Genomic DNA, 12,897 nt, shown 5'->3' on the forward strand with positions numbered 1-12,897 from the left:
TGTTTGAATGTAAGTGAACACTAGTAGCATACAGTTCTGTGAAGCACTCTGAACTTTTTATTTTAGCAGCTTATAATTGTTCTGAACTGTTCATTTTGTTTGTTAAAATATTTCTTTGCCTAATATAAAATTGTGTGACTTGTACATGGTGGCTTGTGGACTGTTGGCTTCTGGAGTACCTGCTGCAACTTGCCGAGAGGATATGGATACCTGCTGCAACCTGCTTCTGGACTTATGGCTATATATGCGACATATTATCTTTATTAAGGATTGCTATGATTAATATATGTCGTCCGAAACCATATATGTATTGCTATGGCTAAAGTATGGTTATATCTGGAAACATATGGATGGAAGTAGCTTTCACTAGAAAGCTAGCTGGATTGCCCAACTATATGATTCAGAACTTATATTTTCACAACTTCATTTGTGCTTCAGAATCTAGCTGTGATTCAGAACTTTAGCTGTGATTCAGAACCATATATCTCAATTTTATATATGTTTCTCGTTTGGCATATTAATAAATATGATTTTGCAAGCTACAGAGCAAGTATATGTTTCTCGTTTAGAATGTGATGAGTGACCACATATAGAATGTGATGAGTGACCACATACAACATGCAGGCTATATGGATGCTTGCCACAATTGATCTATTGCTTTTTTGTGTTGCATTTAAAGTTATCTCTAGTATAGTAATTATTATAGAAACTATGGATTGGAAAGAGTAGTTTCTATAGCACATTTATTGCTCTGTTTCTCTCTTGACATTGGACTGCCCTAAGAAAAACCCCTTTCGTGCCCCGTGCCGTACCCGTTCGACGGCCCCGTCCGCCTCAACCCCGCCCCGTAATCCATCCCCCGTTCCGTTCCACGAGTCCCTCGTTGTCCCCTGCTCCCCCGCACCTCCTCTACCCATCGATTCGAACTCTCTCCAAACCAAAACCGCAGCGCACGCGAGAAAAAAAAGGGGGAAAAATCTCACCACATCGCAACGCGCCGCTCCCAAATCTAGGGTTGCTTGTTGGCCATGGCCGACCCGCCGGCCCCCGACGCACAGCCGGAGCAGGAGCTCGCCGCCGCCGGCGCCGCTCCCGCGCCCGCTGACCCTGCCGAGGACGCCCCGGTCGAGAAGCCACCTGCGGCGCCACTCACGCCGGAGCCGGACGCTGCTGCGGCGGCGGATGGGGCAGCGGATGAGGTGGAGGATGAGGAGTACGTGAGCGACCCCGACGATGCGCCGCTTCCTACGATGCGGCGCCGAGAGGCCAGCGACGACGAGGGGTCCGAGGACGGTAGGCCCAGGGCGCGGATCGGCCCTGACCAGGACGAAGACGGCCAGGGGGCTCCCGAGGCGTACGAAGACGAGGTGGACGAGGAGGATGAGGGGTACTACGACGAGGAAGAGGATGACTTGGGAGAGGGGTTCGAGGAGGAGTATGAAGGACGCGCGGCACCTCCCATGGAGGAGGGCGGCGGCGGCGGCGGCCAGGTCTCGCGCGGAGAGGATGGCGTGACTGGGGAAGAGGGATTGCCGGAGGGGGAGGCCAAGGGCGAGGGGGAAGAGAAGGAGCAGGAGCCCTTCGCCGTGCCCACTTCCGGCGCCTTCTACATGCACGATGACAGGTTTCAGGAGGAGAACCGCGGCAGACGCAGGTGTGTGTGGATCGCTTAAAACTGCACATTCAGTTTTAGCTCATACTGTCTGTAGAATCACAGTTATTGTTACTTAGTTTTAACTAGGGCCAGAGGTTTTGGGCCTGTTTGCTCTGTGTTCGGCATTGTCAAAACCAGCATGACCAAATTGTCTGCTCAACTCCTAGAATTGATAATGGCATTGAAGTATTGAACTAAATGCTGACTAATTCTATTCAAAGTCTGCAAATTTTTGTTAACAAATCTTTGTCTCATTAGCACTAAATAAAATGGTGATGGATTTCAGTTAAAGGTGGCGTTTGGATAGGTAATGGGTTTGGGATGACGAAATGTGTTGGGTTATGATGGGCTGGGTATAGGCTAGGGATACAGAATACAATACCAATCCATTGTTTGGTTAGCTGGGTTTGGGTTCAGGTTCAGGTGGGGCCCACGAGATTAAAAAAAAAGGAATAGCACACATGGACACGGTTCATCCTCATCCACTGAACCAGCAAGCAGCCTTATCTCGTCCCCATCTCCTCTTCCGCATGCGGCAGCGCATGGCGAGGGCAGCAATGCCTTGACCTAGCTCAGTGGATGTGGCAACCGTCTGCGCATGCGAGGGACTGGCAGTCTGCGAGGCGAGCTTGGCTTCAGCGGTTGGGCTCCTACAACGCCGGCGGCTGGGCCTTCTGAGCTGTGGGCAACAAGGGCAGTTGGTACTCTTGCAGCTCTGGTGACGACGGCGGCGCAGACGGGCCTGTCCAGCAGGTCCATGCTCTATCTTGATGTAGTCGAGTTCTGCGCCGTGCGCTATTGCTGCCCCAGCTTCCCTCCTCTCGAGCATCGTAGCTGCTGCTAATCCAATGGCGCAGAAGGAGGCGGAGGAGGACTCTGTGCCAACCGCCAGCTTGTATCCTGGCCACAACCCACCCCCCATGGTGGGATAGGATTGGTGGGAAATAAGCACTCTATTTCCTTTACTCATACACTCCCTATTTCCCTTACCCTGAAACCAAATGTGGGATAAGATTTGATGCAGGTCCTACTTCCCTAATCCCTATCCCACCCCCCATAACCTGGAATCCAAACGCCACCTAATGGGATCAAAGGCTATTGAATGACGACAGGACTCTAATGTAAAATTAGTATAAGGCTGATATTGCCTGGAGTTATGAACTCAAAAGCTTTGCATGTAAAGTTACAGCTTTTCTTGACATTGGTGCATAGTTCTTACGGCGTAAAGGCGAGGCACGGCGATGGGGGGGAGCCTGGACGCCTAGGCGCCCGCCTTGCCCGCATAGGCGGCCATTCTGCAAGGCGATGGGGGGGGGGGGGGGGGCGCCTGGACGCCTAGGCGTCGCCTAGGCGACGCCTTGAGAACTATGCATTGATGAATAGAAAAAAAACAGAATTTGAGAAAGTGAGGGCATTGGATATTGTCCTCCATAATATCAGTTTTGCCTATACAATCTCTGTCCTTTGTTTCAAAAGGAAGAACAGCGCCGCTTCGCTGACTACATAGGCATCCCGTCTAGTTGTTTTGCTGCCTAGAATGGTTTAGGGCTTTATCTCTATGTGAGAGTAGGAGTGTGGGACAAATGGTTGGAGGAAGATGAACTGTGGTCGTGGAACTTGTATACCTGATAATGTCAAATTCATTGTTTTAACTAATATATGACATATTTCTTCTAGCTAACATGACATTACTTGAGCTGTCTGGGAAAAGTACAATTACCTAGGGCTATCTGCCTAGGTGCAACTGTGCTAGCCATAACCTGAAGTCCTGAACACCTCCCTAGCACCAATTGCTTTTTTGAAACATTTACTTAACTACTTACGTTCTGAGAATGAGGTCATAATGGAAAGTACAATTAATAGTTAATAATTTGTAAATGAGTAGTACTCTATAAATGGTGCCACCCATGCAGTGCCAGGGTTTTTCTCTAGGCTAACTCCTTTTTGAACACTGTTAAAGGCTTAAGGGACCAGGGGAAAAAAAATCAAAACAGAAGTACTGGAGCAGGAAGTCATATAGGAGCGATGTTAGGCAGCTCTCCCTTTGTAAATGTATGATGATACCGTGGAAAGTGTGCAGTGAAGCCTCTAACTTTGAGCACTCATTTAAGAAAGCCATTTGAATTCTTCACATGGACAACACCATTCCTATTGTTGCTGGGGCTTTAGTAGTGTCTGGGGAGGAGCGCTGGTTGTGGACCACAGCAGGAGCTCGAGGCCTTTCCCTTTTGTCAGCCCATCTCCAAGGAGATTAGTGCTTTGGGTCTGTGTGGGTTGTTTTGCAGCCATCTTAGGTGTCTGTGCGTTGGCTGCAGTAGCGTGTGTGTGTGAGTGAGTTGTGTTTGGTGTCTTGTAAGTGTTGGGTTCTTTTACCCTCTTTCTTCTTAATACAATGAGACACAGATATCCTGCGCTTTTCGAGGGAAAAAAGTATGTTTATATTGATCTCATATATGAAGTAGCGGTCAAAATTTTGAGAATCGTAAAATGTCATACATTTACTAATGGAGAGAATAATTGCAATTCAGGTACTATATTATATTAGTTTGATGGAATAAAATAAAGTCATTTGCCTTTTGTTGTGGCGAGCTGCAACACTCTTCTAGTGTTTCTGACTTTCTTGCATTTTATGGTTACATGGGATTGCTCTTAGTTTTGGACTGTAGTTGTTTAAAGTTGCTGGAATGGCAGTGGATGCTAGCTAGTGAGCATTGGGATTGCTTAACTAGGAAAGGGTAATGTTTGTTAGCGCTTAGTTTTGGCCTTTTTTGGGGGACAAAGTTCAAGTTCGATGTTAAGTATGTTTCGTATGAATATTCAGTTACTGTGTGATAGACTGTGCTGGCAGTTGTGACATTATTTGTGATTTTTAATTGTTTTCATGGCTGGAAGCCTGGAAATAGGTAGACTTCGTTAATGTTTATATATATAATTGGGTTGTTAATCATTATTTTCCTTAGATATTGGGTTGACTGATGAAATTGTAGCTGCGAACATTGTAATGAGCAACTGAGCATGCCCCAGCATGTTCTACGACTGCATGCAGGTTTTAGCGCTGTAGTTTCTATTGATTCAGTTTCCTAATGCAAACAGGCTTTGTCATAATGCCACCTGCCAGCAGATGGTAATATTTAATGCTTCATATTTATGTGCATGTGTACTGACTGTTTCTTGCCCTCTCTAAACAGGCGAATGTTTGGTGGGAGGAAGTTATGGGATGCTAAAGATGATCAAGCTTGGGTGCATGACAGATTTGAGGAGATGAACTTGCATGATGATCGCTATGAAGTAATTGCTCAAGGCCCTTAGTATGCAAAACCAAGCTCATCTTTTGCTGCTAAACAAATCTCAAGGGTGCAAAAATCTTTTCTTGCAGGACCAGCGGATGTCAAGGGGCCGTTTTAGAGGTCGTGGTGGTCGAGGTAAAGCAAGAGGTGGTGGCCGTGGTTTCTCCAGAGGTGGAAAGCAGCGCAATTATAATGATCACGAAGATGGCAACAACCAAAACCGCCCCCCAAAGGTAGTGAGAGGGAGAGGACCTCGGCGTTATGAAGCTGTTGCAAGGAACAGTAGAGAGGTTGTTGGATCCCAACGAAAACAGTGAGTGATAACTATCTTGGGACATAAACATTTTTAGTCACTGGCTCACTAAGTTCACTTACACAGTTTTCTCATTGTTTGTTCAGAGCAGCTAGATTTCGAGAACCTGCTCCAAATGCTGCAGCAGCCAGAGATTCTGGTCAAGTTTCACATGCACAGCCAGAGGCTGCCCCTCCCAAGAAGAATGTCATCAGTTCGAGCCTAAATTCTGCGTCCCCACCATTTTATCCCTCTGGTGCAGCTACTCAAGATTTTCCAGTAGCAGCTCAAAGGAGGGACATACAAACAGGGGGTTCTAATAAGATTCCTCCATCTTCCATGAAGATGGATGATAACTCAAAGCTACAATCTGGTTCAATGGTTAGAGGGAGAACATCCATGGATTATGGTGGGCGTGATAGGTTTCATGCTGATGGTCCTGTTAGGTCATCACCTGGAAGGGCGCCGACTACGTCACTGAATTCAGGATTCACATCATCATCGGTTAATCCTGGCCAATCCCCTATTGTCAGGGCTTCAGGGGGTAATTCAAACATCGGAATATCTTCAAATAATCAGCCCACTTCATCGCTTCACCAAACGTCAAGGATTTCTACACAGGCACAAAGTCATGGGTCAGTGATGCACCAGAAGTCAGGGCATGTGCAGAATCAGTCTGCAGCAAGAATCCCAACTCAGCAATTGAGCCATCGGACTAGCAATTCGTCACCAGCGGCTCAGCATCTACCTGTTAAATCAACAGAAAGTGACGAGAATGGTTCATACCCTAGTCTGAATAATTCAAAGACAGCTTCTGCAGTGGTAAAAGCCAATAGCCAGGAAACTGGAATGGGTTCATTTATGTATGGTGGCGCCCAAGTTATTGGGGCCGCTGGGCTTTCCCAGGGCGATCAAAATTTTCCTGGCACTCCAGCTCTGCTGCCAGGTTTGCTTCCTTCATCATTCAGTTCACTTTATTTTTCTTTACTGTTTTGATCATTATTTTCAGTTTTCTTATAACCACTTTAACTGATCCATTACCTATTTCCCCTGCTGTAATGTAATGTAATGCAGTGATGCAATTTGGGGGTCAGCATCCTGGTGGTCTTGGAGTTCCTACCGTTGGTATGGCCCTCCCTGGTTATGTAGCTCAACAGCAGATGGGAATGGGAAACAACGAAATGGCATGGTATGTTCATTATGTCTTGCTATTACTAGTGTTTCAGTTGTGTTGACATGTTGCTGTCTTATATTTGATTGTGTCTAGTGCTATGTTGCTGTTATATATTCATGTTTGTTGGAAGTAACACTAACTGCATGGGTTCTCTAATAACACACTAAAATGGAAAAGCGACAGCAGTATTTGCATCAAAGATTATGTCCGTCCAGTTTCCCATTACTTTTCATTTGGCCTGAAAACGTTTATTTCCTTCACCTGGTAGCAATGCTTTCACTTTCATGCACTTAAATAATACAGATGGGGGCGTTTAAACTCAATTTCTTGTTAGCATTTGCCGGCCTTAGATCCTTGGAGGTCTTAGGCTTTTCATGGTTGTTTATTGTTTGTTCACCTAAAATACTGCTCTCTCTCTCTCTCTCTCTCTGTGTGTGTGTGTGTGTGTGTGTGATGTGCTTGGGGGGGGGTAGTTTTTGATCTTCCCTTTGTATTTTATTTCTCTTAGTGAAATGAAACAGCTCTCCAGCATTGTAAAAAGAAAAATCGTATTGAAAATGTTTAGACCTGTCATGTATTCTACAGCACTTCTGGTATGTTGACATAAAGGATTTTTCTTCTCTGACTTGATATATTGGCTGGGTTTGACGCTCATATTTCTGCATAATATCTTTTTTAACTTACAGTGCTTAAAATTGGTACAGGTTGCCATTATTGGCTGGTGCAACTGGTGCTTTTGGAGGATCATATCCACCCTACATAGCCCTTGATCCGAGTTTTTACTCCAGATCTTCAGGACAGACATCATCATCAGTTCCATCCAGGTGAAATATTAAAACTTGACCTATGTAACCATACAATTTATATAATTGCCAGGTAGCCATGCTATTTGTACCATATTGCGTAATATAAATGGCAGTGTTTAAAAGGCTATTAGGCGTCCAGGTGAGTGCTGGGTCTGCCTGGACGCTTACGCGACAAGGCGCCACTGTTTCTGGGTACGCCTGGATGCCTAGGCGCCTTCCCCTTCCATAGTATATTAGGTCGCATCCACCTCTCGGTGTTTGCTGCTGCCGCTCCCCTTCAAGATCGGGTTGCTTTAGCCGCTCCCTTTCCTGATTGCCACTGCCACACCAGAGGGATGTTTGCACTGGACACCAGCTTGAGTTGCCTGGGATGGGTATATTGCTGTGACTTGGCCTCCCTCTCTCTCTCCCTCATTTTCCCACAGTCATGGGGATGCCTAGGACTTGAAACACGTTCTCCTGTATCCATATTGAATAGTTCCTTCAGCAATGCACATACTTTAGGAGGAAACTGTTTGTAGTGCTTATACATTTTCATCTTGCTCTATTGTCTGATTGTACCATGTTTTTATTACGTTATCCACAAACTTTTCTCTTGACAAAGGATTCTGAGTCTATTATTCTTACAGGGAAACTAGTGCTAATAGAGGGTCTAAATCTCCTCCTCGAAATGGTGAGTTCTACCTGCGTCTTTGTTATGCATTGAAAACAGTTTTAGCGCATGCTACAATTTTAAGCTGCTTCACTAATGTTTCAAAAACTTGAACTGCAGATATGGGGAATGAGGAGCTTGATCAGCGCCAGAACAAGCCTAGGAGGTAAGATCTTTTTCAACAATTTTGACTTGCAAATCACTTGTATTTGTTACAATCTTATGCATGCTATGCTCTTGTGTTGCAGATACTCAGAGATGAACTTCAGCCAGTGAAGCATCTTGTAAGGTGGACTGCATCTGAATAAGCTTCTTATGGTTAGTTACATGTTTCATATATTGTGTATCAACTTCTTTTTTTCTCTGTGGTTAAACTTATCTGTAGCTTATTTAATATGCAGGCCCTATTTAGGCCCTTTGTGATCTCCAGTTCTGATCTGGAGCACTTTGGGTGGCTTTGGTACCCTTAATTATGTTAGGTAATGTCCTGCTTTAATGCTTTTATACATGTTTGGAGCTTATAAGAAAATGCATGTGCTTCAACAGAATAATGTATATGATTCTGTTCACTGTGCTTAATTTGAAATACAACATCATTGTGCACACCATCCAGCTTAGTTTTTTCCCTTTTAAATCCCATTCGTTAATTTCTTTCTCAGATATATTTTGTACTTCATTGAAGCATCAATTCAATAACTAGAAGGGATTTAGGAAGAAAACTGCATTGTCAGATACCTTACTACCCATTGGGGGTCATTTGGTCTTGCTTGGAACATATTGCATAAGTTATCGATAACACTTCTTCTATCCTGATCGTGGTCATATTTATCAGTGTGACCGTGTGAGGTTAGGGGGTTTGTACTTGTTAAGGTGTTTGGAGGGGACAAGTGGTTTGAGGAAGCTAAAATGATGGATTTTCCAAATGAAGCTACGATTGTATCTAAATTAGACTTGCACTGCTGTGTTCCTTAAAATTTCAGATACAAATTTTGACTGCCAGTTGAGAGATGATTACATGTTTGACAGTTGGATGTACTTTTTTCATAACTGTTAGTGCTTTACATCTACCAGGTCTTATGCCTGTTCGTGCTGGGAGTTATCTGATGGGGTCACTTCACAGAGAGCAGGGGTGGCATTCGTTACTTGAATTGTTGTAAGCATTTTGTCCCCATGAACACTGCTTTTTCTGCCGTACTTTTTTGTGTCAGTCAATAGTATTTTTCTCACAATAAATCAGCGAATAGTATTTTTAGTTATGGATTTTTAGACAAGGGAACAGGCTCCATGAATTTTTCAGTTTCTACAGCAATGCAGACTGATGTCATCATGAAATTTTCAGGTATTGCCCGGTTGTGCTGTGTCAGGAAATGTCAAATTTGTTGGTGCGTCTGAAGATGTGGACGGTTGTTGAAGAGAGCTTGAAAATAATGGTTTGCGTTGGTTGATAAAGTTTAAGAGTTTTTTTTTTAAGTACATCTTGTTAGTGACTCCAGTTGGTGTCATTCTACTGTGATGTACCGGTCCGCATATAGTGGCTGCTTAAGACCAAGCGGCTTCATTGCCGCAGCTTGTATCTTTTGGAATCCGTTGAAATGTGGGTGCGGTTTGTGACTTTCCAGCTTGAATGAGCGTGTCCAACATGATTTTTCGGTTACCTGCTTGAAAAGCCAACAAGAAGAATCCGCCCGTCCTTTTTACCCCGGGTGATGGAAATTTCTATTTCATGGTGAAAGTTCCAAAGAACAGTGTTCAATTCTGTAATTGGGGAATGAACCGCATGTCATCTTACTGAAGCTAGAAACGAGCAGCAAGTTTTAATCAAAACCTGCTTGAAAATTTGTTAGAAGGCCATTGTTGTTTCCTCCTGCCTACGATTGTTTGGAGTTGCCGTGGCAGCGTCAATACATTTTAGGGGATGCATCACGAGTTCACGACGGGTACGATGTGCATGTCAAGTCCTTTGTGACCAGCTTTGCGGCAAATTGTTCGTGGCGGTTGTGTAGAGAGGTCCCCTCGTGATGCTTACTAGCTCATCTGTTTGTATCGTGCTTGGTGTAGCTCATCTGTTTCTATCGCGCCGGTGCCAACTTTCTTGCCGAATATGAACCTGAATTGTTCCATAGGCCACCCAATACCGACCCAGGCGGCAATGACAGAGAGCAAAGTGGTTGGGCGGATGGATCTGCCATTGAGCTTTCTAAGAACTTGTGTTTTCTCCGGTGGTTGACCCCCCCCGGAGGCCAGGACATGTTAACACGAGTATCTCCTCAAGGCTGCAAGCGCATCTAGAACACTGTCACAACTCACAACACTGCAACAGCGAAGAAGAAGGGTTGCCATTGGCTGTGTGAATATGTATGCAGGTTGACTCTGAATACCTATGTCTATATATAAACACGAGTGAATCTTGTTGTGATGGCTCTGATCAAACTGTCTGCATTTTCAGGCTTTCAGCCCGGGAAGGAGATCCATCTCATGGCCGCACGGGGTTTCGAGAGATTTTCACGCTGGTTTCAGCGATCCTCTGCAGCTGCAGGTGGTTCCAAGGACGAAGACGACCGCAGCGAGAGGAATGGCTTGCTGAGGAGCCAATTGGATCAGGTCGTGCCGGTCACGGATTGTGCTGATACATCCAAGGCGTTAGCTGTCCATATGGAACCAAAGGTAACTTGGGAAACTTGAAGCATCTTCCTTGTGGTGTCTGGTGTCTTCTATCTCAATCTTCTCCGGTTCTCCCACATGATAACACTGCTTCTTCTTCTTCTTGAACTGTCAAGACCGTAGCACTGAAGGTGTCCATGCACTGCCATGGCTGCGCAAGGAAGGTCCAGAAGCAAATCTCCAAGCTGCAAGGTAGGCGATGAACACGGCACTGCATGTACTGCTGAAATAGTTGGCAGATTCAGCAGGTAAGCTCAAGCGAACAGTGCAGAACATTTTGATGAATTCTCTTCGCTACTGGGCTGTGTCGCATGCAGGAGTCGTATCCTTCAGAGTGGAGCTGGAGAGCAAGAGGCTGACCGTTGTCGGGAATGTTAGCCCCACGGAAGTTCTGGAGTGCGTGTGCAAGGTGACGAAGCATGCAGAGATTTTGCAGGCTCCCTAGTGATCTTTCCAGTTCCGATGATATACAGACAGCTGTGAATGTGCGATACATACTGCAGTACTATCGGATTGACGTGGAGTTAAATTTGGTAGCGCAAAAATACTGTGATTCTCCTTTCAAGAGAAATAAATCCTACTGTAGATCTCAGTATATAGTAACCCGCTATTAGCTACCTACCCAACTGACTTTTTTTTTGCTGCTTCTTTTCACTGATTTAGCTACAAAAATTTGATAAACTGAGAGGTGACAAAACTACTGAATCTGAATTGACTGGAAACCGGCTAGGATTTTGGGACCTTGCCTTATTCAGATTTGAAGTTTTAAGAAATAGTTCTTCTCGGCAACTGCTGTTATATAAAAAAGAACAATTTTTTTAATAATAAAATAAAGTTTCAGCCTCTACCACCCACGGATAATACACAGCTAATTGTCAGAATACAAGCCAAAGCCATAAGGCTCACACAAATGCAAAGAAACAAAGTTCAGACTTTCTTTTAATGAAGAAAACTTTATGAAAAAAAAAGGTTTCTGCCTTTTGCAACAAGTCGAAATACGTAACTACTTCCTCCGTTTCAAATTATAATTTAACTATTTTTTACATACATATTTTTTATATAATATATATGTAAGTTTATATCTAGAACGACTTAAAATTTGGACAAAGGGAGTATATAAAAAGTGAAAAATCAGCATGCACATAGCAAGACGCCAAAATACCAGTAGCTCAAAGCTCCATTCCATCTCATATTATTACCAAGACATGACGACAAGAAGGAATGGAGGAGTCCATTCTAGTTTTTTTCTTTTTTTTGAGATTAGCTCAAAGCTCCAATCCATCTCATATTATTACCAAGACATGACGACAAGAAGGAATGGAGGAGTCCATTCTAGTTTTTTCTTTTGTTAAGATTACACAGTATAATACAGGCACTCACACTCATCCCATGAACACATCCAGAGAAATATGAGCCCTCATGCCAAGTCAAGAACTTGAAACTAGGTGAACATTTTCCACCACAAGGAACCAACCAGCTGATCTATGATCAGTTTGCAAATAATCCCAATCTTTATGCTTGCTTGGTTGGAGGGGCAACAACAAAGAGGAGCCATCACCGTTTGTCATCTGTTACTTAGACATCATCAAGTGAGAATCACTCTCACTAGCTTCATCCTTCGTCTACACATCGACCCCAACTCGTCCACTACCGCCCTCGACCTTAGTCGCACCATCTTCTACTATCCCCAGAACTAGCCACATCCACCATGCTCTCATCCCTAGCACCCTATATATCCATCCCCACCCCCTATCCAATATGATCACAACCGCCCTTGTAGCCAACCCTAACCCTGCGCAACGACCGACGCGGCCCTCCCTGCAACCACCCATCTGCTAGGTAGTGGTAAAACCTGGTGCCAAAAGGGGGTAGGGGCAGATCTAGCGTGCTTGGGGTGGGCTCAAGCCCCCCTAAACTTTCATCCTAGACCCACCACTGATTGCAAGGTAGCCCTACGTCGGCTACCAGTCTGCTCGTACGTACCATGCAATCACGCACTGAAGGTAGCAACTAGTCTTTAATTCACGAGCGACATCGCGGTTGTCATGCACTGCATGGTAGCCCTGCTCGGCTACCAACCTGAAGCTAGAGAAAATTGAGGATGGGTGTGTTTGCTTTGTGAGTGCATAGACTTGTGTCCTAGGGGTGCGTATATGGTGGAATATTAGTCATAATCACTGGCTTTCAATTTTTATGGAGGCACATTTGCACCCTCTAAATACTGAGTGGCTTTGCTCCTGAGGGCGGGGTAGGCAATATGGTAGCTACTCCTGAGGGCGGGGTATGCAATATGACAGTTTGAGTTCAGATCCAATGAAGTAGCACTACTTCTGCATATTATGCATCGGTGTTGACAAGCACATATCAAAAC

The 12,897-nt window shown here is 44.7% G+C and overlaps 2 protein-coding genes across 2 annotated transcripts; both read left to right on the forward strand.

The window, feature by feature from the left end:
• Positions 851 to 9,584, forward strand: LOC8082485. The gene is made up of 12 exons (XM_002455838.2): positions 851 to 1,654; positions 4,843 to 4,942; positions 5,031 to 5,254; positions 5,341 to 6,179; positions 6,308 to 6,422; positions 7,112 to 7,231; positions 7,843 to 7,886; positions 7,986 to 8,031; positions 8,114 to 8,183; positions 8,267 to 8,344; positions 8,937 to 9,018; positions 9,205 to 9,584. The coding sequence occupies exons 1-9, from the start codon at positions 1,029 to 1,031 to the stop codon at positions 8,139 to 8,141; spliced, it is 2,142 nt and encodes a 713-aa protein (XP_002455883.1). The 5' UTR covers positions 851 to 1,028; the 3' UTR covers positions 8,142 to 8,183; positions 8,267 to 8,344; positions 8,937 to 9,018; positions 9,205 to 9,584.
• On the forward strand, positions 10,004 to 11,226 carry LOC8082186 (protein SODIUM POTASSIUM ROOT DEFECTIVE 2). Its single transcript, XM_002455839.2, has 4 exons — positions 10,004 to 10,228; positions 10,312 to 10,529; positions 10,643 to 10,718; positions 10,844 to 11,226. Exons 1-4 carry the CDS (start codon positions 10,219 to 10,221, stop codon positions 10,969 to 10,971), a joined length of 432 nt encoding a protein of 143 aa, XP_002455884.2. The 5' UTR covers positions 10,004 to 10,218; the 3' UTR covers positions 10,972 to 11,226.

Source organism: Sorghum bicolor, chromosome 3 (genome assembly GCF_000003195.3).
Source record: "Sorghum bicolor cultivar BTx623 chromosome 3, Sorghum_bicolor_NCBIv3, whole genome shotgun sequence".
In the NCBI taxonomy this organism is placed as follows: domain Eukaryota; kingdom Viridiplantae; phylum Streptophyta; class Magnoliopsida; order Poales; family Poaceae; genus Sorghum; species Sorghum bicolor.